This window comes from Melospiza melodia, chromosome 1 (assembly GCF_035770615.1).
Source record: "Melospiza melodia melodia isolate bMelMel2 chromosome 1, bMelMel2.pri, whole genome shotgun sequence".
In the NCBI taxonomy this organism is placed as follows: Eukaryota; Metazoa; Chordata; class Aves; order Passeriformes; family Passerellidae; genus Melospiza; species Melospiza melodia.
This window is the reverse complement of record NC_086194.1, coordinates 25,134,402-25,158,639: the sequence shown is the minus strand read 5'-3', so window position 1 is coordinate 25,158,639 and position 24,238 is coordinate 25,134,402. Positions and strand designations below refer to the sequence as shown.

General features: G+C 38.3%; 1 protein-coding gene across 1 annotated transcript in view; it reads right to left on the bottom strand.

The window, feature by feature from the left end:
• The window catches only part of CASD1 (CAS1 domain containing 1), a 28,341-nt gene extending 5,788 nt beyond the window's left edge, over positions 1-22,553 (bottom strand). Inside the window, exons 1-14 of the mRNA XM_063151531.1 lie at positions 22,369-22,553; positions 17,221-17,317; positions 16,415-16,535; positions 14,844-14,888; positions 12,654-12,716; positions 11,429-11,473; positions 8,646-8,769; positions 6,758-6,972; positions 5,380-5,805; positions 4,877-4,966; positions 4,201-4,320; positions 3,122-3,278; positions 1,589-1,668; positions 633-734 (exon numbers count right to left, since the gene is read on the bottom strand). Coding sequence (XP_063007601.1) covers positions 633-734; positions 1,589-1,668; positions 3,122-3,278; positions 4,201-4,320; positions 4,877-4,966; positions 5,380-5,805; positions 6,758-6,972; positions 8,646-8,769; positions 11,429-11,473; positions 12,654-12,716; positions 14,844-14,888; positions 16,415-16,535; positions 17,221-17,317; positions 22,369-22,501 — 1,818 coding nt within the window. The 5' untranslated portion in view covers positions 22,502-22,553. The remainder of the gene's footprint in view (positions 1-632; positions 735-1,588; positions 1,669-3,121; positions 3,279-4,200; positions 4,321-4,876; positions 4,967-5,379; positions 5,806-6,757; positions 6,973-8,645; positions 8,770-11,428; positions 11,474-12,653; positions 12,717-14,843; positions 14,889-16,414; positions 16,536-17,220; positions 17,318-22,368) is intronic.
• Between the last annotated feature and the right edge of the window lie 1,685 nt (positions 22,554-24,238).

Here is a 24,238-nt window from a genome sequence, read left to right as displayed (position 1 = left end):
AGGGGACACACATGGGACTGATCCCGTTAAGGGTAAGTTCAGCACTTCAAGGCTTCCATCTTAGAAACTCCACTCACCTTTGCCAAGAAGGAAAGGAAAAAAGATCAATGTCTCCCTGCTCTATTCCCCCCCATTGCAGAGTCAATAACTGGAAGGAAAGCACTTTCCCAATGGAAAACAATTTAAAAATAGGTACTAGAGTAGTCCAGTTTGGGCACCAAGACCCTGATTTTAATGTTTCATATGTTACCTTAAAAGAAATATATCCTTAATTGATACAGCTTGCAAAAAGTATTATTAAAAAAGCTACCACAGTAATTTTCCTTGTCTTTCAACAGCCTGAAGTGCTACAGGTGTTACATTTTCACAGTAAAATTTTTGAGAAAAGACAGATCTAGGATACTTGATACTTAATTTTTTTAAAAATCCAGAAGCAAGTAAATAAACCTCCATCTTTTAAGCAAGGCTCAGATAGACATTTGCAGTACTAAAGTGGGTACAGCTTTGTCTTTTATTAAACACTGGGGCAAACTCCTGTTTTCTCTGGAGGGCAGGAAAACAACCCTTCCTCCTCCCACAAATTAAAACATACATTTAAAAGACAAGTAAAAATTTATGCAAATGTTACATACATAGCGATCCAGCTTCCACCTAAACCACCATTCATAGACATTCCCATTCAGTTCAAAACACTTGGACAATGGCCAAAATGAAAATATCTTCTCAAATGTACCCTGTAAAAGATAAACATGGAGAAGCATTAACACTGACATCAACTGTATTTACTGAATTTAAATCAATAAAATGTTTAATATTATTCTACCCTTATTTCACTAGCTGCATGGCACTAGAAAAACAACAGGGTTCCTTAGAAGTCTTTCCCCCACAAAAGAAAAAGGGAAAGGAAAAGGGAAAGGGGAAAGGGAAAAACTTCACATGAGAGAGAGCTTGAGTTTTGCTTCCCCTTAAGGTATTTGCATGCCTTCCAGTTTGTACTGCTCCTCACAGGGAGAGACTCACTAACAGGTTGTGATAAGGAATATGCACTCCAAGACTACAGTTCAACAGGCTGAAAACCAGTGAGGGATAAAAACCACACAACCCCCCTGTAAGATCCTGGAGGGACAAACTCTACCCTGACTTCTTTCTGTCAGCTGTACTTACAGCATGCAGCGAGTTGCTAATTTAGCCTGAGAACCAATCTTTTGATGTGGTATCAGGGCCAACACAGAACTTCATTATCACTGTATCACCATATGCATCCCCATATGCTGGCAAAACTCAGTAACTAAGCACATGAAAAAACCCCACCCCAAATCCAAAGCATAGGCCCTTGTATTTACTGCATTCACAGTAGTACATTGAAAATATGTCAAACCTAACAAACCAATGAGTAAGACACATAGTTGTGGGTTTTTCCAGCACCCAAACCAATTCAAATACGAGAAGAAATCAAAAGGTTCATTTTTTTTTCTTCTGTATTTATGATACTGGAGCAAATTACAAGTTATGAGCACATCAAAAAGTAAAGACAGGTAATAATATACTCTTAGGTCATTAAGGATAAATATAGCCAGGATTTACAAACCTGAGAATATGACAGAAAATATATACATGTCAGTAAGCAAATCAGTTTCAGCAGTAAACCAAAGTGCCACAGGCAGCTCCCTGAGGAAGAAATAAATTAATCATTATACTGTCATTAATTTTTCAACAGCAAGCCCCAGGACACATTAAGTAATAACTGCCAATTATTTAGTGTAGCTATGCTTTGTAATAGATCCATTCATAAATAAATGTTCAAATATTGCCAGCAATATTTTATCACTATCTACATTTAAATTTTACTTTAAGCCATTAAAATAAACATTCACAGCAACTAAAAATCTAAAAAGTTTTGAGCCTAAACTAAGCCTCATTTCTAAGACAGGGACAAAATACATAAAGAAGAGAATTTAGGTGTTCAAACAGAAACACTGTTTTAAAACCTCTGCTTTCCCAAACACTCTGCACAGGCAGTCCTTATTCCAGGTGAGTGTAAATAAATACATACATAAAAATGCCTTCCTTTTGTTCATGTGAAATGAGTAAATATTATTAAACTTTGAGATATCAGTTTTACTCCAAAGTTCAACTGCAGCTCATTAAGGACAAGTATCTTGTTGAAACAAGCCTGATAAACTACTCCTCAAAGCTGTCAAATAAGCTCTATCCAAACCTCAGCATTGCAACAGAGATCATCTCCCCCTCCAACCATATAAACTTGGAGCTGTAAAGAGGATCATAAACAACTGAAAGCTATCATTGAAAGATTTTCCAGTTTCACAGTACACTATTGCTCCAAAGTACACAAGAGTAATTTGAGTAATTTCTCTGTTTCTGGGAAAAGAAAAAAAAAGACAGAAGATATTTGCCTTTGAGATAACTTGTAAAACTACTCAAGTGTATTTTTGCAGCATCTATTCCTGGTATATATTTGGTATATTTCATGGTCATATCTTCAGGCTATAAAATAAGGATATTCCTCAATAAGCATTTACCACATGGTTTGCAGCTTTTTAAGGAATTACAACACATAAACTGGGATTTCAATTCCATTTTTATTTAAAATATTTGTACCACAAGACATAGTTCTGATAGCTCATTTAATCTAAGATATTAGGATAGCAAGCCCCTATGTTCTTATTTGGCCAGCTAAGGCAGAACTGGTGCTCAGGATGGACAGACACCTTGGCAACACAGAAGGAGAAAGTCTAAACACTCCCTGTTCACACTGCACCCAGCGCACGACAGACACAGCCCCAGCAAGCACACACAGTGCAACCTATGGTTTTCATTTCCATCCGGTAAAATTACAATTCTTGTAAAACACATTCCTGATGATCAAAACCTATTAAAAAGTATTCTAATCTGACTGTAGCCAGAGGCAGAGTTTAGTCATCAGCTGTTATATTTTTCAACTGACCTAATTCACCTATGACAAACTGTATTTCTGTGAGCAGCTGTTTAGCATATTTTGACTAACAAAGAGGCTGAGATCTACTAACAATGCCATTTCTGTATGATTATCATTATAATAACATATGTATTTTATAGCAGAAAGAAAAAAAAGAAATCTTACCATTTGCTTTCTTCTGGACAATCTGAGGCCATACAGCTAAGGTGGCATAAATGATCATAAACCAGACAGTGACTAATGGCACAAAATAGTAGAATTGGTAAGGTCGGTCCATCACTATGCACAGTACCACAACCAAGAAATTGAGACGAAATAAAACCTGGGGGGTGTCAGAGGAGAGAAGACAGAGGATATGTAAACTGGGAGGCAAAGCTGAGAAAGATGAGGACATGTTCCTTTAGCACTGTACAAAAATATCTATGTGTTTGACATTGAAACACAGATAAAGTAGCACAGGGAACATCAGCAGGGCAAGGTGAGATTGATTATGTGGTTCTGGACCTGTACTGCCCTGACCTGCTTGGGTAGAGATTGTGATGAAAATAAGGTTAACCCTATCTGACTATTTCCCAGGCAGGGGACGAAGTGCTCTAGTTGCTGGATGCTGTTAATGTCTCTCTTTTTTCATCCTCAAAAGCTACCTAGGCTAGCTCATTTAGAGCCAGGGTACTGTCATCACCAGGCTGTAAATGTACATTTACTAAGCACAATGACCTGAGTTACAGGACAATGTAAAACCTAATTGCAATAAAAGATATGCATTAGAAAAAAATTAAAGTACTACAGCATATGCTGCAAAACCTAGGAGGAAAGCCACAAAACCAGGTATGTTGTCCAGTGTTGTTATGGTGTGAAAATTACTTTTCTTTATTAATAAATGTAGGCTCCAATACACTGTCTTTGGAAGCCTACCTGGCTCTTTATTTACCTATTGCTATTTACTGTAAATTGTACTGCAATGGAATCTCCATTGCTATTTATTAGAAGATGCTTGTCTTGTAATTTCAGAGTGTACCTAATTACATTTTTTACATTTTAAGTATCATTTATATGACTTAAGTTTGTATTAGATGAACACTACCAGTTAAACAGCTCAGATTACATAGACACAACAGCCATTTTTATTGTTTAAACCTTGGTTAAATGAGCTGGTATCACATTATTTAGAGAGTATGGATATATTATGGATACTTTGCTATCTGAAAAATTTATTTATATAAATAGTAGGGAGATATTCTTACCTGACAGACTCTGTATACACCAAAGTCCCCTTTTATCCAAAAATATGAGAAGTGCCCATAACCTGTTTGAAACAGATATGCAGCAACCAGAACTCGAATGTGCATGTACACAGGCAAAAACTGTTGAGAAAAATAAAGTACTTTTTATAAATGTCCAGGTAAATATTTTTTGCTTTCCTTTTGCTCCCTCTCCTTTATGCTATTTCTGCATTGCACTAAATCAGATTTAACCAAGAAAAGAAACATTGGGGTACCTTGCCCTGTTTCTTACTAAGCTCTTTTGGTGTCCTAACTTCTCATGTTAGGACAATTTTTTTCTATTTATTGCTCTACACTTGGCATATTCCATTACTAGTTATGAGAGACTTAAGAAGGGCTCTTTGAAAGCTCACCTTCAACAGTTTCAAGTTGCTAGCAATTAAAAATAAATTAATGCAATATTCTACACAGAGGACACTTTTTTTTTTAACTGGTCAAGTAACATATGTTTTTGTCAGTCAAAAATACACTTAGAGAGAAAAACTAACTCTGCTAATACCATGTTTAAAACAACAGAAACAATAGCATTACTGACTCATTCTATTCAGTTCTAATGTCCATTTACACTATCTTTCTTTTGAGATACAATACTCAAATTGCATTCCCCCTAAAAGCAAAAGAAATTCAAATCACTTACAGTGCTTGCTCCAGAGATATGATAAACCAAAATAACAAGTTGCATCCAGCCCTTCCATTCATCAGTCTGTTCTCTATTTAACACTTTAGTCTAATGCAAAACAAAACAAGAGTGTTGCTATTCCAAAAAGAACAAGGAACATCTACAAAATGAGGAGAAAAAGTTCAAACAATAAACCACTTTATGGGTAAATGGGTCTCTCCCAACTGTAAAAGTCTTGTCTAGTGGGCACAGATTTAACATTATTTAAATTCTCTTTTAGCCGAGTTCGGATCAATTCCAGTTTGGAAGAGTGAGAATGACTAAAGTGGTGATATCCATATGGCTTCAAAAAGCCTTAGCCTCTGTCTAATTCTATGCAGACATTATTCTGCTCAAGATGGCATTTTTTGCAGGTGAGTTATAATAACTTTGAAAAATTAACCTTGAATACTTAGAAATGGGTTATTTTACCCACAAACTGGGAAACAACATTTTAAGCGGGATGTCAAGGTGATCATTACCTCTTTGGTATTTTCAGTATAAAATACCCCCAAAACCAAGATATAGACGATGGGTATGAAGAAAGATGAATGTGTGTAAAATTTATTTTCCTTCATGAAAAGATTTGCTCTGTCACACAGATAAAAATAGGTCATGATTAGACCAAGTTTGCAAAAGCAGTGTAAGAGCATCTCTAAAGTAGAAACGTTAGGTGTGCTGACGGCAGGTTTCTTCTCCTCTCCACTTTCCAAATCAGTGCATGATTTGTTCTTCCGATAATTATTCCGATGAATTAAGCTGATAATTAAATATCCAAAAATGGACAAAGTAAAGAAACAGAAAGCTATCTTCTGTATCAGAGTGAGAGGAGGCTGAGGCTGGCAGCAGGAGCCATCAATGGGCTTCATTATTTTATTGCAGTAGACATTCATAAGAATCATTGCATTCTGTAAAACAATAAGCAGTTTTGGTAATTAATTTCTAATAAGAAAGTTAACATTTCCATTGAAAGAAATTTTCTTCTGCATCATGCGCTGACATCAGATATGCAATTCTCCCTCATCATTACAAAAATAAAATCTTACAGTCCCACCATATACTCAGTTGTATCTTAACAGTCCAGTCAAAACACTTCTTCCAAAAAAAAAATGCTTGAACTTCTACAGGTAAGCAAAAATGGCTAATCTTAGAACAGGAGGGTCCTCTCATTATTTCTGTAAATGAAAACCAGCTCACAAACTTGGGTTCTAAAGAGGCACAGTAATGCAAGTCTCTGAAACATGACAGACTGAAACATGTGGTAAGATGGCATTTAGCTCATCCAGCACTTTAAAGCAACTTAAACCTGCAAAGAAATGGAACCAAAAGTGACATAATGGGAGAGTTTTTCACAAAAAGGGCATGGTGAAAACCTCAGAAGGACCCACTGCATGCATATACACATTGGTTAGTAAAAGAGAAGAAATAAAGCCAGAGGCACTCCATGCAACCAGGAAGATCTATACTATGTGTTTGTTAGCTTCTTCATGCTTCTTACCAAACCAAATTTTCTGGACACATAGGGGGAAATTTAAGACTTACTTCTAAGCACTGCTTTACAAGTCATTACCACCTTAACACATTCATACACATGAAAGCATGAAGTTTGCACTCAGGATCTAAAAGATCTAGTAGATTAACAGCTATTTAACAATAGTTATGCACTAATGTTTTTGCTATTATGTTTTTTAAAATGCCTATAAAACTGACTGCACTCCCACCCACTGGAATTTCTGAACAAAATTCCCTGACAAATGCAGTCCTCATTACTTCCATACTGTTTGCAGTTTCAGAACATTCACTTCAGATCTTGTTTTACTATTAATACTTCCAATGTTGACCAGTGATAAAAACACTTACTGTATCTCTGCTTGATTCAGGGAGATGCAGGCCATCTGCAGACTTCATGATAGTTTCTTGTGCTATCAGTTTTGATACACTGAACACTTTCACTTTAGCTTTGGAATTTCGGGAGCTGCTGTTCAGAATACGAACAGCTGCTTCATTATAAGCATCTATTTTCTCATTAGTGATCATTTTCCGACTTTCACTCAGCATATCTTCGTAAACAGGATCTGAATTTCAAAGGACAAAGAATGAACACATTAATATTAGACTTATCAACGGATTTCCTTAGCTCAAGTTGCACAGGCTGCTTTCATTTAAGAGGTCACAATTGTTTAATTGTACAGAAAAAATGTACAGCAAGGAATAAATGACTGCTACAGTTACCAGAGCTGTTTATCACTAAATGTTCTTATCACCATTCCCTATTAATGCATATGTAGTTGCAGGTTAGAAATGAATGTTTGTTTAATTTCTCTGAATCCAGGAAAAGCAGATAATGCTAAAGTGCAGAGCTGCTTATGCTTTCTCTCAGCAATGGAATCACCCAAGAAAAGACTCCAAAAGGAAAAAGGGCAGAAGACAGGCAGCAGAACAGACATATGAAAAAAAAAAAAAAAAAAACCAAACTTTATCAAACCCTTTTTTCTCTTGTGGAAAAAACCTCAGCTCCTCACTTCTCATAGGCCATAAACATATTCCACTTGCTCCTCTTGATTTCAGTTTAACTTACGGCAGAATCTCAGTTTTACAGAGAAAAAGGTTGACTTAATTGCCCACAGGCTTCAGAAATTATGTAAAGCTTAAAAGAAAGTGATTCTAGATCAAAAGGTCAGCCAGACGTCTTTAAGCTCCTGTGAAAAGCTCCTGCTGTGACACACTCTGTGAGATGTAGATTGATTTACTTTAGATACATCATGCCTATATTAGGATAACCAATGTCTTGACAACTCTGTACAGATTGCTTCTCCTCCCACTTGGGCTACTGAAGAGCTCAGAGATTATGTAAATGGACAAGGTCCTCAGCAGTACCATGGTGGGACAAGTCTGACAGCTAACTGCTTCTGGTATCAATATCCATGGCTTTCAAAGGAATGGGAGACTGATTTGTTAATTCAGATTTACCTCTAGAACCATCTTTGACAGGAACTTGGATATGACTGTAAGGGTACAGCTGGATATATGGCTAACAGGGCTCAAAATCTGCCTGTGTTTGTAACTAAGGTGATGACAATCTAAAATGGTGTGTCCTGTGGCAGAGAAACCAGGAGAACATTCTACCTATGAGCTCATTGCTCACTTTCAGGGAAATATTTTAGTTTTATTGAAGAAAAGCAAAACAATGTAAGCTTGGTGCCACAATAAAAATCTCACTAATTCATTGTGAGCCATGATTTCTCATCCCAATGTAGAGAAACAAATTTCATTCTAGGGACTTAAATTCTCTGTATTCTCAAGAGTGTGTGTAGTCATTGTAGACACACACAGAGGATGCACTTGTTCAACTTCTTCTATTATTAATATAACCTGAAAATTTAATTGAACAAAAACCACTGGAATACTGCTGTTACATGCACCTGTACTCTTGACTCCCAAGAGGTATGTATGGAGCACAGCACACAGAGAACAGACCTGGCATGTTGAGTCTGAGAGTAAGCCAACAAAGAATTAAGAGTTCATAAGGCAAAAGCTTTTCATGCTACAGCTTTGAAATCTCTATCAGCAGTAGCAGCTATTTAGGTATCAGCTTAGTTATGACTGCAAGAAAGGAGAGACTGAAGCTCAACTAACACCTTTTTCAATCTGCAAGTAAGCAGTATGGATTAAGTTTTCTATAGCCTACAACATACTAATTCAACAGACAGTAAAGTTAAAAATTGTTACCTACTGTTCATTACTTTACCTTGTAAGACCCAGTAAACATCACTACTTATTGCTAATTTTTCCAAAAGAGGTGCAATTGAAGTGATATTGATTTTATATTGTGCAAGAGCTTCATTGCTGCCATTGTGAATCTTGATAGACCACTGGAGAAAAAAAGAAATAAATTCAGAACATGTATGTCTGAGGATCCCTAATTAATTGATTCCCTTGCTCCACTTGTAGCTATTTTTCATTACTTCAATACAGCTAGATTTCTTCAGCTTTCTATTCAAAAGCGCTAAAAAAATTCTTTTAGACCAAGCAGCTATCCAGACAGGTAATTACATTCAAACACATCATCCAAATACAGAGTATTTAACATCCACCTTATGTGTATATTTGACTTTTCATAAATTAAATTTTAATTCAAAGTCTCCTGGCTTTATCCAACAATGAAGTAGCAAAGCCACTCTTGTTATTGAAAAATCTTGGCCAGTTCAATCAATTCCTCTCTAGACTGACTACAGCAAGAGATGCATGCAAACAAAACCTGACAGTGGTATCAAGTTCCAATATTTCCATCTGTTCTACAGATATCCACAAAGGGGAAAGAAACCTCAAAAACCAAACAAGGGCAATTTTAATTTCTGGTTTAATCTTCTATAGGAAATCCCTGGGAGAATACTATACCCACTCATGAATTCCTCCTAACTTTTGAAAATTATTTCCCACACTGTATGAAAAATGGAGGCAGCTTTTTTTTTTTTTTTAAGTGTTACCATATCTCTACTGACCTAGTAAAAACTAAAAAAAGCAAAACCAAAACAATTAGCCTAAATGTAGCAAATCCTATTTATCTCTAAATAGCCACATAAAAATTTCATCAGAAGACAAGTACACTGATTAATGCACTTCCTGAAAATATTATTCAATATAAATTAATACTTTGTGAAGCCAAACAACATACAGCTGCTCTGAGAACTCCCACTGGAAAAAAAGAAGCAGTTTCTCCCAGCAGCTAAATACTTAATTTGAAACACCAACATATTTAACAGACAGTTAAAGCAGCATGTTCCTTGCAACAGGAAGTGAGGAATTAAGAAGCAGAGCATGGTAATGACATTCTCAGAGAAGCTCCTTTTCCCAAAATAAGAAAGCAACTGACTTTTGTATGAGCTGGAGCCCCTCCAGCTTATAGGACTTCTATTTATAAACTGTTATGCAGTTGCCATCTTAAGACAGACATGTCCAGGCTGAAGTAGCATGACCCACCCAAGAGCTAAGTTAAAGATATAGGTAAATTTCAAAATGCAACAAGTTTAATCTAGTGGCAGGTTACCACACCACTGTCAGCTATGGTGAGGTTGCAGAAATGTCTGATTTTTGAAGCTTTTATTTTTTTTGAAGTCCCTTAAAATAGAGGATGTTTATCTTTGTTCAACTCTAGTTATCATATTAAATGTTTTGTACAAATATAGTAGTGTTAAAAAGAGCAGAGCCTCCCCTGCATATTGTTAGTTTCTATCTCCTGCTGTCCACAAAAGGCAACAAGCTAGAGCTAATATACACATACAAGTAAAGGGAATTATTTAGCTAAGTGTCCTGCAGCTTTGCAACCTGACCTTCTGCATGCCAGACCATTATCCATATATAATGGCATTTTCTCTATGGAATACAATGACTCATCCTGGTAATAAATGCTACAGCCTCAGACTGAGAAATCATATTCTAGGCTTACTACAATTCCTAAAGCTCAAATATTTATGTGGATCCTACAGAGGAAGGGAACTTAGGGGTTCACCTAAGGGAAAAGGAGAATTTTTGATGCCTCAGGAAATGTGTGGAGGGTTACATACACACGACCTCCTCTTAAAAGTGAGGGAGTTTGTCCTTAAATGGGCATGCCCACAAGTTTCCAGATTGGTAGAGTGCCTCAACTGTCTCTAAAACAAACTGCTTTTGAAGGATTTTGCTTTAAATGCAACACATTTTTCTCTCTTTACATTTCAGCTCCTATGAAAATAAATTAGCTAATTCTTTCCAAATTCCAATTCCCAAATATTTGGAAGCAAGGGACATTAAATGTGGAAATAATGAGATGAGTGTTTGTTTGATTTGACTTTGTTACTAGAACAGACTAATTAAGGGGCCTGCTGAATTCCATCCCTGGAAGTTTTAAAGAATTGGTTCACTCTTGCCAAGTGTAAGATAAGTAGAAATATCCTGCCTGGTGGCAAACTGATGGGTCAGGACACCTCTTCTGGTGCTTGTCAGCCCTGTTTCCTGTGATGCTGCAATGCTTATCAGTGGTGGAATCTTCCAGTGCAACAAGATTCCAGAACTCCAACCTCTTTAACTGTCGAATTATCCATGTAAAATTGTGATTTTTACCTCTCTCTCTCTCTCTCTCTATATATATATATATATATGTAAGAAATATATGTGGTGAAAGAGACCATCCCAGATTGGGCCATACTCAAAAGCAGAATTTTGTGACTGAAAAAGGTGTATTAAAAATACACTTCAATTAGTATGCAAATACTTTAATTTTTAAAATTAATGATCTGCTTTTAACTAAATCCACTTTATCAGCTATGTTAAAGCAAATTAATGTTTATTAACCAGTGTTGCTGACAAAAACCAAGTACTGTACATCACACTGGTATAATAAAGCATACCTGATATTTTAAAACTACTTTTAGTAACAACAAATTCACTGAGAATAGATATTTTACTCCAAACTGTGTTTAACAACTTGCTCATGTAACCAACTTGAGAACATTAAAAGTTATCCTACAAGAACTTCCTTCTTCACTAACTTACCGTGGCAGCTCCTACTACAATTATATGGGGTTTTTCCACAGAACCCTAAGAAACAAACAAAAAAAAAAAGGAATTACTTTCAAAATATTCTTAAATTATTTTAAGACTCATATCTACATTCACTATGACTCTCTTGCCCATCAGCTAACGGTTACAAAAGAGTAGATTGCAAATACATTGCAGAGAACATACACCTGATATTTGTAAGATACAGAATAGAATTCACATAATAAAATCTACAAAAGCATGAAGTATCAATAAGCACCTATAATCCTGATCAACTGAGCAGCATAAGCTCTCTTTAAAACATCTTCTCCTAAGGTCAAGTAAATTGCAGATCACACTACTGAACTTTTTATCTCAGTCTCAGCATTGTCAAACATCTGTTAGAGCTGCTGCATTGACCATTGTCACCCCAGAGGCGTGCGACAGTTCTGTGCAGGACAAGGACAAGGGCCAGTGTACTCAAACAAAAGAGCACAAGGAAACAAACAGTCCTAACCACCCCAGAACCAGTTTTATCCCAGCACCACAATGAAAACCAGCAGTGCTCAATTTTTATAGAAACACAGTAAAAGAAAATCAAACGATAACTTCAGCTATCCTGATGGAAAGTGTCGTGCAAGAACGATTAACAGGATAGCAAAATAATCACTGTGAGCTGCTACTAAATAACTGCAGGCTATTGAAAGGTCAACAAAGGAAGAAACAAGAAGAAATTAGCTGCCAATCTGTAAATGTATTACTTGTCATCAGAGTTACATACAGAATAACAAGACAGCCTGCATCATAACTGAAACACATAAAATAATTAGGAGGCCAATTGAGGGAGATATTGAAAACAAATCAAATCAAAGAATTCTTGACTTTGCAAATTACCTTTGCCCTTCACTCTGAAACACTCAAATTAACATATATATACAAAATAATAGAATATCTCAAGTTGAAATGGACTCATAAGTATCAAAACATTTGGTCACATTAAAGTGGAGTCATTGCAGCCACAGCAGAAGTAAAATACCAAACCAGACTGAAATTCCTTTAGCTCTTAATAGGATTAATTAACCTGCTCCTATGAAGTAGGGTTTTTCTAGTTTGCTTAGGGGTTTTTAAGGTCCAAGTGATATCATCCTTGAAAGACCAGGAGATACCCAGAAACATATACACCAGTAAACATCCTCCTTTCACCACTCTGAAGTCAAATTATAGATCTCTTAAAACAAACCTCAGCCCAAGATTTGATACGTTGCCTCATAGAGCCATTAACTTCTGGATACCACAGAAAATCCTGTAAAAAAAGGCAGAGTTACTCTGCAAGCTTAAAAGACAATCAGTAGACTAAAACAAAAAAATGCAAAAAACCCAAACTAATTGCCATTAATTCAATTCTAAAGGAAAAACATTTGGCTCAGAGTGTGATTTCCTTATAATTAGCATGAAAATCCTGATATCTTACTTCAGCATGGAAAACAGAAAGCAACGAAAAAAAAAAAGAGAAGAAGCCAACAAATCCACAAAACTTTTCCCTCATAAAAAAACAAATTTTTATTTGTAGTTCAGGAGTCAGAATTTCACCAAGAAGGTTTTTTTTTATGTCTGCCAAATGAGATGTTCTTGGGTTTCCACTGCAATCAGGGACCACAAAAGGTCACATCTATAACTTATTAGAACTTGCTTTTTTTTCAGTTTTCCACATCCTTACCAGCAGATTCTCTTTGTTTCAAACTTTAAAATAATTGATAGCATGAAATCATGATTTTCAAACAAAATCAAAACCTAACAAATCTTTTAGATGCCAGGAGCAGTGCTCAGCTTTCATCTAGGACAGTGTAGACTAGTGCTTTTATGTCTCCCAGGGAAAGCCATGACTTCCTAGCATTCAGTTACTCCTCAGGACAGCACTATTGAATAGTCTAAAAATATGCATTGAAGGGAAATAGCAGGGACAACATCTGCAGAAACTATTGTGAGGAAACTTTGTAACACAATGCTGAAACACTATCAGCAGAGAGGAAAGCTCTATCACCACTCCTCTGGATTGTTACATTTTGGTAGTTCACTTGAGAACTGTCAATTCATTATTTGGCTGTGGAACCTGTGAACAATCATGCAATCCTCTACAATGGCTGAAGGACAGAAGAGTTACTGTGATGACTAGAAAGGGCAAAATTAAACTCTCCACTTGCTCCCAGTAATTTTCTCTTTTGTGGTCAAGTATTTTCCACATTTGGATTATTGGGTCACAGCCAGTCTGAATATGGAAATTCAGCTATCATGCCAATAATGTCGAAGGGCAGCACTGCATCAAAACAAGGAAGCAGCAGACTGGGAATATATTAACTATGAGACATCTCCCAAAAGCCCAGACCTGCTATCTGAAATCTTTGTGGTTAAGGGGTTTTGAAGATGTGGCCCTGTCAGGCTAGCCCAATGCAAATCAGGCTGCATCAGCCTCTTCCTCTTGCCTTGTGTTCTGTCCCATCTTTTCCAGCATTCAGATAACAACATGATGAACCACATCAGACCTGACTGAAAAGGAATCCTACAAAGTAACTTTTTGGCTGAATTGACTCCTGAATCAACCCACTCCACAGCTCCCCAGTGCTAGCTACAGCACAAACACAGGAACATACTGTGAAGGCCAACGGAGCAGGTCAGCACATGCTTAAATTGCCATGGGCTTACCACCCTAAAATGTTATTCTGTACCCTAAATCTTAACCATGTACACAAACAAGTATTGAAAACCCATATTCATAGAACTCAGCAAACACACTGCTTCTTTGGTTTTGGTGAATAGAGAATGAGTTTTCTTCAGGGCATAAATAAATACATGACTAGCACAATGCCAGCACTGCTGACAGCTGTCATGGGAAGCAAAGAAAGCTATTGACGACAGCATCTGCAGTGCCAGGGCAGAGGAGAACACAGCCCTTCAGAAAAACTAGCCTCAAGTACTTGTTTACTTTTTTTAAATATCCATATTGTAATCAGCATTGTACTTATTTCTCCACACAAAAACAGTGGAAGCAATACTTGTTGGGATAGCACAGAAAACTCAATGGCAATTACAATTACCAATCCAGGGAGACCCAGATATATATTTTAACAGCATGAAAAGAGTAAACTTCCTGGCAAAAGGTATGCTTGGAAAAGCCAAATTGGAAGATCTGACAAAAATTATACACAGCTCCAGAGCTTATGCCCAAAACTAAGCCACAATACAAATACTCCATGCCAAATTCTCCTAACACAGCATATTAAGAGGCACTGTGAAACATCTGTGAAATATTTATAAAGAATGTTGATGGTCTTAACCTTCTTTTAACTTTTCAGCTCTGACGGCATTTTCAATCATATTACATGAAATAATAACATGATTATGGTTTGCATTTTAACACTAGATAAAAACTTACCACTTTAATTGAAGCAGATTTATCTTCAAATGGGATATTTCCATGCTGTCAAAAAACCCCAAAACAACAAAAACAAAGTAAGAGAAACTTTCAGAATGAAAACAAAATATTTACATACCTATGCTAACTTGCTCTCACCCAATATTTATCTTCAGTGGAGAGGATTTTTCTTGCATAAACTTGTCAGTGTATTCACACAAAGTATTTATGTTGCTTTCTTGATAAAACAAGCTACTAAAATAAACAGTTATTTTTCCTGGAAGCAATCCAGCCAACAAAGTGCGAAATGCTTTCTGCTCACTCTGTTACAAAGGTATCAAATGTTTTCCTAAATTTAGCCTCCCAACATAAGAAAAACTTATGACTTTTCCTCTTTTTTTTCTTACACTGCCTTATTCCAGCCTTCCTTTTCATCTGCCCATCTCCATTACACAAAACAACCAATACAGTTTTAATTAAAGAATAAAAGAAAATAGTCTGAGGCAGAAATAAAATCTATAACGCATTATTGAATTTTCTGGGTGAAAACTGTAAACCAGAAAGGAAGGAGTCAGATATGCAATCACAATACTCCTTTAAAATTATAAAACACAGTATTAATTTTGGTACTGATCCATAATAAGTGTACTTCTTCAAACTGAGATCTTGATTTCAATAAAACTTGACAAAAAACACTCTCAAGATCCATTACAGCACTCTCTCATCTCACCATTACTTCTGGGCACCAAGAGTGACCTAACCAACTGACTAAGAAAACCAGAGTTCTTGGATCAATCAAACATCTTGTTTTGACAGATGGAAGTGATTGCATGCTGCATGCTGGACAAGCTGCCACCTTGCACTTCTAAGTGACAGAATTACTAAATAATTGACAAATCTGATGTACTGTTGAAAGGCATATTTTCCATCACATATGTACATACATCTATGAAGACATGTGCCCAAAAAGTATCACAGAGCAAAAGAAATCAGCATTTTGTTCAACAAATGATACAACTAAATCCTTTCTTCCTCCTTCCACCTGGCTGCAATTTACATACTTAACACTATAAAATTCAGACAGCTATTCATCAGTGATCAAAAAGAAGGTAAGACCTGAAGATATTTTTAGTTTCAGCTTCAAGTTAGACCTGGAAATCTGTCATTGCCCCAAGGATTTTTATGAACAGATTAGATCAGCAATTTAACTGACATTTTAAATGACAAATTAGAAGGCATGAATTACTACTATTTAAAAACACACAAAGGAGCAATAATTTTCTCATCAAGAAACCAAATAGGAAGCATAAATTGCTATGGGACAAGTCAGCTTCATTAATTTATTCCCAGGCTGCTGCAAGCTTTCTCTTGAGCTTCCAGTTCTCTTCTCAGATTCACAATTATCTCATGTGTACCCAAACAATTATTTTGGTCTAATCTTGTTCTTCTTCAAAAGATCTTTCTGTGCTTCTCCTTTCATATGGCAAGGCCAGCAAACAGTATAATTTGTTTTTTTGAAGTTCAGACCAGAGTTATGAGGTAAATGGGGAAGAAAGAAACAAAAAATCAACCACAAAACCAAGCTATCTCACCTTAATTCCCTCTTCTTTGACTTGAGGATTTATCAGTTTTATGAATGAATAGAACAGCTGTCGAATTCTAGAATCTCCTATAAATACAACATGTTTGTCTATGAGGCAATTTTTTGCTTCACTGTAAAACAAAACAGCAACATTACAGAAAATACATACCTTAGAAAGAAGTATGCTCAAAATCTACAGTTATATAGATAATTCTAAACATTATATCCAACTCTAAGGCATGATAAATTTTTTTAACATGTTGAATTAATAACCAATTTATTGCAATTTGCATAGAATTGAAAATGAACTCTCCTGCTAATGTAATTAGGCAAGAAACTAAGCAGGTTTTCCTGTTATGTGTGCTACAAATACAGTTGTTTCCAAAAGGTAACATACAGCATAACTCTAAAAAAAAAAAAAAAAAAAAAAAAAGAGTTATCTTACTAGGAAGTGAAAAAAGTCATAGGTAATTTTATTTTATTTGGGATAGTTTTATTTTCAATTTAACATGTGAGGTCAGCAATCTGAGAGTGACATATGCAGCCTCATATGGCTTTCCATAACTTGTGCCAGTACCTCCATCACCAACATTTATTTGTATTTTTATACAGAAATACAACTATGGTAAACACTGTACACAGATAAAGTACTTGGAAAAGATTTCTTTCTCATAAATGTACATTTTTGAAAGCCTAGAGAATCAGATGTAAAGTGAACAATAGATTACACTATTACTACAATTACAGCAATTACTACAGCTGCAATCAAACAATGATGCTTATTTACAGATGAACAGAATACATGAGTTTCCTTACCTATTTTTATACTTATGCATCATACAACTGTGAGGTTGCCATACTTTTTCTCCAAGAAATCTCCCACTGGACAGAAGATACTCACATGTATCACCACCTTTGAAATGTTACATTAAGATTAGAATTCAGACACATGAAATGTAAAACATAGCCCTGTTGCCATCATAAAAAATAATTTGACAACTTCTGAAAAACAGAAATTGAAATCATCAGCAGCAGTAAACAAATTTAACTGATTGTAAATACATCTTGCACAAGCTTCTGCAAGTTGCCTTCTCACTCATTATAGAATACTTGTTCTGTAAATCCCACCCCAGCCACAAAATGTTAGTGATCCCACTTCTGCTGTCAGAAAGATGCTGTGACTTAGAATGGCATTTCCTTTAAGAGACACCAATCCACTTTGCTATCTACTATCCCAAATAGACTAATAAGAAATTAAAGAATACAACTGTTGAATAAAGTAACCTTCTACACAGAATCACCATGTACAGCATCTTACATAGAGTATAAAACTCATTACAAGATTTGCAAGACATACAGTCATGTGGTCACCTTAGAACAGGTGATATGGGTTAATACACAAAAAAAAAAAAACCCAAACATTTACACATAAATTTGCTGATGATTCTAACTGCACTTATCCCTTCCAGTCAATAAGCTTTATGCTAATTAAGATTAATCATTTTACAAGTGCTGATGTTTCAGGTCATGTTAAATTTCAAATATCTCAGTTATGAAATCAGTGACTGTTATCTTCCCAACTCCATGTCAGATTCTGCAGTTTTATAACTGAACACAACTGAACCCATTCACTGCAAGAGAAGTTGCTCTCCAACATTTTTGTCATTCTTGGCATTTCCCAGCACTGACAAACAGGGAAATGGTTGTGAATGAAGTGGTAGGAACTTGTTCTAGCTTGGGCAGGACCAATGTACCACTGCCCATACCTAACACTTTCTCTGAAACCTTCACTTCATTAAGCTCAACTCATACTTTGGTTTTCAAGCAACACAATTGCATGAGTTTGCAATTTTGAGTATCAGGGAAAACTATAATTACAAGTAAGTTGCATAAAAAATGAAACTGTCAGGAATAATAAAAAAAACTATCTAATCAAAAGCAACATGAGTTTGATAATGAGGTGGTTTAGAGTTATTACTGATAGGAAGGCCTCTACTTCACAAATGATGACAGCTGGGAGATGTATGAAAGTGATGTAAGAGTGAACTTTGTAAAAGAATATCCACCACTAATCAGACTCACTCTGACATTCATTAACTCGCTGAGAAAGATGTGTAAGAAAATCAGGACAGTTATTCGTGGTCAGACCAGTGGTCAGTCTAGCCTAGTGTTCCATCTTCAAGAGGGGCAAAAAGCAGATGCTCACAGATTAATAAGAAGAGGGCAAATAAACATTATATCCTTGTCTAACATTCTCCCAACTATGTTCATTCCAAGGATTTAGTGAAATGGACAAGCAGTCTTCAAGTTCTTAGCACCCACAGAATCCTGCTAGAGTTTTCTATATCCAGAGCTGATGCCTGAAGAATCATCTGCCTTTATCTGAAATGTGGTTTCTACTAGATTTACTTGGGGCACTCCCTGGTTCTCCAATGGACAAGGCAGTCTGGACTTTTATCTGCCATGATTTGTAGACCACTATCACCCCTCTCTCCATCAAGTTTTCAAGACTGGAGGATGTCCTTACAGAGAGGTCATGGGCCAAGCTCAGTACCCCTGTACTCCATGGCACTCCCACCTCAATAGTTGCCCATAAACATCCTACAGCACCTTCACTGAAGTAACATCCCAAACACTGCATACATTTCAAACAGAGAGACAATAATGCATGTCAAGGGGTTAGGCTTCTTTCCCAACTCCAGGTACTGATTATCTTACTATTGCCCTGAGCAATACTAGAAAGCTCCTGAAACTCATTCAGGCTATTACTGAAGTTTGAGATCTTCCTTTAAACATAATTGTAGAAAATAAGGGGAGAAGATGACACAGGGGAATATAACAAAACTGAAACAGCAGCCAAGAAAGAAAGAAAGAAAGTAAAGAGGAGGTTATAAACCAGACAGTGCCTCCAGAAAAGCTCAACTCTGGATTTAGCAAGTGAAATAGCAGCCAAAGAACTATGTTCATTTTAATACACCACAACTTCTTAACCATCAGTGAGATCTTAAAAAAAAACCCCAAAAAAACAACAAACCAACAACAAAAAACCCAACCAAAAAAACAACCCAAAAGAAAAAGAATTTCAAGTGCCAATGTATACACAAAACACAGACCATTCTTTTTGAACTCTTTCTTTGTGTAAATTATCCTTCCAACAAATTTTTATGCTAACTTAGATACACAACATTATAGTTATACAAAGTGCATAATTTTTCTGATTTTTTTTAATGTTCATTATTCTAATTTATCATTCCTCAAAATCATGGCTATTCAATTGAAATTGTGAAATCTCAAAGTCTTCATTCAGCACCAGAGCATGCTGTTTCACAAAGCTTTCTCTAAAATACATACTCTTAAAGAGCTGGAAATTCAATTGTTCTGTATTATTCAAAGTAAAAAATGTAGTTTTAAACAGAGTGTACTACTGTTGATTTCAAGAATGTGAAATTTTAAATAAATTCTTATTTCCAAAACAGTTTACGACTGTACCTTTGAAATACAACAACTGAAAACCACAAAGCATTAACGTCACTGGATAGAATGTAAACATTGAACCCACTTAACTCTCCCCAAATTAAAGACAGCCTGTACTTTCTCTTTATTCACATTCTTTTGTAAAAAATGTAGGTGACCCCTAAATACAACAGTATTCCTAAACATTAATCTGACCTTCCACAACTGCAGTCAGCATTTTTCCATACAAGTAAATTTTATACAGGCAAGTTTGACTGGAAGTACACTGGGTTGCTCCTGTCTATAGTATGTACTTGCATGGCTGGGGTCAAAATGAGCCAAAACCTTTCCATGTAATGACAATGAGACAAAAGGGGGAGTATAAAAGCACAACAAACACAGAAATCACTCACATGACATGGCCTGGCTACTTTCAACCTGTTTGCAGCCCTACCTCCAACACCCTCTGGAAATCATAATGACCCTTTTTGGGATATTTTGATATAAAAATATTGGTGTAAAATGTCTTACGTGTAAAAGAAAGCGCCTTCTTGCGATCATTTAAAATGTATTACCCAATTTCATTTGTCAGTTGATATTCTTGTGTTATGGCAAAATAAAAATCAATTTATGTTCCCCCAGTAATTCCTGACATTTGAGAACATTAAGAAGTTACTTGGTTTCTGTTCAGGCTACAGAATTTTAGTTTATTATTTGTCATAGAGAAGCTGTTTTATTCTTTTGCCGTTTATGTTGCTCTTTTATACACACTTTCCAAGTTCTACCTTACCACTACTTAGAGTGGGTGACCAACACCACTGAGAATGGGTGAGGTGCCAGTGAGCTTTAGCTGTGCACTATCAGTGAAAACCTCTGCTTTTTTCATTACTTGTCAAAAGTGGCATTAGTTGAATTTCAACTGTTTGTTATCACTGAAGGTTTGCAGAATGATCTCTTCGATTAAAGCACCTCTGATTTTATCTATCCTAAAAATTCATCTGCTGTAATTTTTCCACCTTCCTTTTCTAAACTTCTCTTTTGAACATTTTATGTTCATAGAAGCCCAAATTGGTAAGTCTCTTTTCACTATGACTCCATGTCATCCTAAGTTTTAAACACTTAGGGGAAAACCTTTCCCTTACCCTTTAATTGCTTCAAGAAACTGAAAGCCTTAGGTAAAAAACTTCAAAGTTTTGTAACAATTCATACTGAATTGTTACAGAAGATTATCACCATTTTGCAATCTAAGACTCAACCCCCTCGTTAACTCTCACAGAATATACTAAAATTATGCATATTTTATTTTCCTTGTAACCTGCTTCATATGTCAGCTCCCATTTGCTTAGTCTTGCAATCCCTCTTAAAAAATTTGCCACCCTCCTTCTGTGTAGTTTTGTGACTCTTTTGTGCCTTAAGGAACGCTGCACAACAGGCAAGTTCAATTACCTCATGCTTGATCTACCCTAGAATTCAGTAAATGCTTCCAATTTAATACTAGTCAGTTTATCAGGCTTACCGACATGCCAGCTAGAGGGTGAATCTAGGGAATTGTAAACACAGAGATCCCTACCCCTTTTTCCATTTCCACTATGAACTCCCTCGCTCAGCCTTGTCTCCCATGAATGCTGGCAGCCAAGTGTTAGAACACGACACCAGCTGTGCTACAACAAACAGAGCCGCGGTCATCTCCCTGCAGATCAACTTTTTCATTTACCCACAAAAACATACCGCATTTTTCAGCGTGACACAGAAACAAGTAAATATATCCCTCAGCGGCTGCATTTGCATTTACGGATCATGCCAAGTTTCTCTGCTCCAGGGCCGAAGCAGCCCCAGCGAGGAGGAGCGGGCCGAGGTGCGCCGTGCGCGGCGGTCACGGCCGCAGTGACACCGGCTCGCTCCGCGCCCGGAGCTTGGCCGCGGCCACCGGCAACACGTGAAGCCAGCAGCTCTTTACTGCGCTCCATCCACCACAGCGGCCGCTTTCGTTACGTTTGATGGTTCAAAGAGTGAAACAATATATACCAGATCTCGTACCAACTAAGACTTTAACCACTAATTGCCAGGTAATTGGCCATTAATCATGCCGTAAGGAAACCAGTGACAGGAAAGAAGTCACCCTCTACCCCTGCAGCTTCACCTGCCGCAGGCCGGGCCCCGGAGCTGCGGCGAGCTCTCAGTGCAAACACCGCATAGCCACAGCCCCGCCGGCCCCGCTCGCCCGCCTCACTCCGCGGGGCCTCGCCCGACCGCCGGGGCCTGCGGCGACCCCCAGGCCGGGCCCGCAGGGCCCCGCGGGCCGGGTCCCCTCTATCCCCCAGGGTGGCGTCCCTCGGCAGCCAGCGACCCGCCGCGCCACGCTGCCCGACCGCCCCGGCCCGCCGCGGCTGCCCCGGGCGGAGGGAACCTCCGCCCTCCCTGCACGGCCGCGGTTCCCGAGCTCCGCCGGGCTCCGCCTCCCCTGCCCGGCAGCCGCGGCCCCCCGCGGAGCGCCCGCGGCCGCCCCCTCACCTCGGTAGCGGCGGGAGGCGGCGTGGCAGGCGGTGAGGAGCAGGACGGCGCCCAGCGCCAGCGCCTTGGCGCTCCTCACGCTGAAGTAGTAGTTGATCTCCCGCTTGCCCCCGGTGTAGGCCAGCGCCGCCATCTTGGCTCCTCCATGACAACAGCGTGCGATGGGGCGGGCGGGCGCGGCGGGGCAGCACTGGGTCCCCGCCGGCGGCCAACGCGGACCCCGCCGCTGCTGCTGCCGCCGTCCCCGCCGCCGCGGCCGAGAGCAGCCCCACGCCCCCCCGGCCCACGGGGCGGAGCCGGCGCCTCTCTCGAGGCGCCGCCGCTTCCCCTCGGCCGCCAGCGGGCGGCCCCAGCGTTCACCTCCCCGCCCCGCGGCGCCGTGAGGATGCGGTCGCTCCCGGTGGATTCCACGGGATCGCACCGCACTCGGCCCGAGCCCCGCAGCTGAGGGGGCAGTGGCGAGGCGGAGACCCCCTGGCGACTGTGCTCCGTGAATGAGGAGCTGGGCGAGGGTCTGTGCCCCACACGGTCCGGATCGGGCACCGGACAGTGATGGCTTCATTACAAATAATGCGATTTTTAAACACTTGTCACTCTTCTGTTGATAATGAAATGGCCATTCCAGGCTGGGAGACGCTCACTCCCTCTGAACGCGGGTGGGTAACTGTACAAGCAAGCTGACACACAGAATCACAGAATCCCAGAATCAGTTAGGTTGGAAAGGACCTCTGGGACCATCGAGTCCAACCTGTGACCGAACACCACCCTGCCAACTGGACCATGTCACTGAGTTTAAGGAAAGACACACAGTCTTTCCTAAACACCTAAACACCTCCGGGGATGGTGAGGAACACCTGCAGGGTTCCTAAACACCTCCAGGGATGGTGACTCCACCACCTCCCAGCAGCCCATAATCTCCTTTTCTCTGAAGAAATTCTTCCCAATGTTCAACCTAAATCTCCTGGGGTGCATCTCAACACTGTGTCCTCTCATCCTATGGGTATTTGCCTGGGAGAAGAGGCCGACCCCCACAGATTTACCTGGGTTTGAGGGATGTATGAATTGACTGCTGAAATCAAACCTTGCTAAGATTTACCAAAGGGAAATTCTGCTCCTCCACAAGCAGCTATCTGAGTTGGGCAGGAAATCTGGGCTCCCAGTCCAGTCCCTCATCAGCGGTGGAAGCCACCACCAAACTCTGAGGGCCCAGAGCAGGGCAGGCTGTCCCAGGAAATATATTTCACACAAAATAAAGTAACCATATGAAAACCGTATAAATAAATTTAAAACTTAGGAAATGTGTGCAGTATGTAGTCACATAATGTTATGTACATACAAAATTTGAGTTCTAAGTATTATTCTGATGTGTGCTGTTACTATATATTCAATATATGTCCCATTTCTATCCAACCAATGTCTTTACTATCTGCCAACATATAGTCTATACTTCTTTTCTATTCAAGTCCATCTGTTGAGTCATTCACCTTTTCAGTATCTTTTTTAAATAATAAAAGCACTTCACTCTTTTAAGTCTCTCAGGTTTATTCTTTTAGGGAAAGAGAGAGAAAAATGGTACCAAGTATACAGATGGGTAGTTACTTGGTTATGTTTTTCCAGAAAAACCCAACAAAAACCAAACTAAAACAATGACAACAACAAAAATCCAGACAAACCAACCCCCCAATTCTGATTGTAGTAGGGATTCTTTTACTCAATAAATGAAAAAATCTCATTGATGCATTCTTTTTTTTCTCATACCTCATTCAAAAAGCCAGGAATTTTCAAAGCCTTCTTACTGTGAACAAACTTCATTGTTTGTTTAAATTGTTAAAATATTCCTGTTAGTGCTTCTGTTTCTTTGTCTTAATTT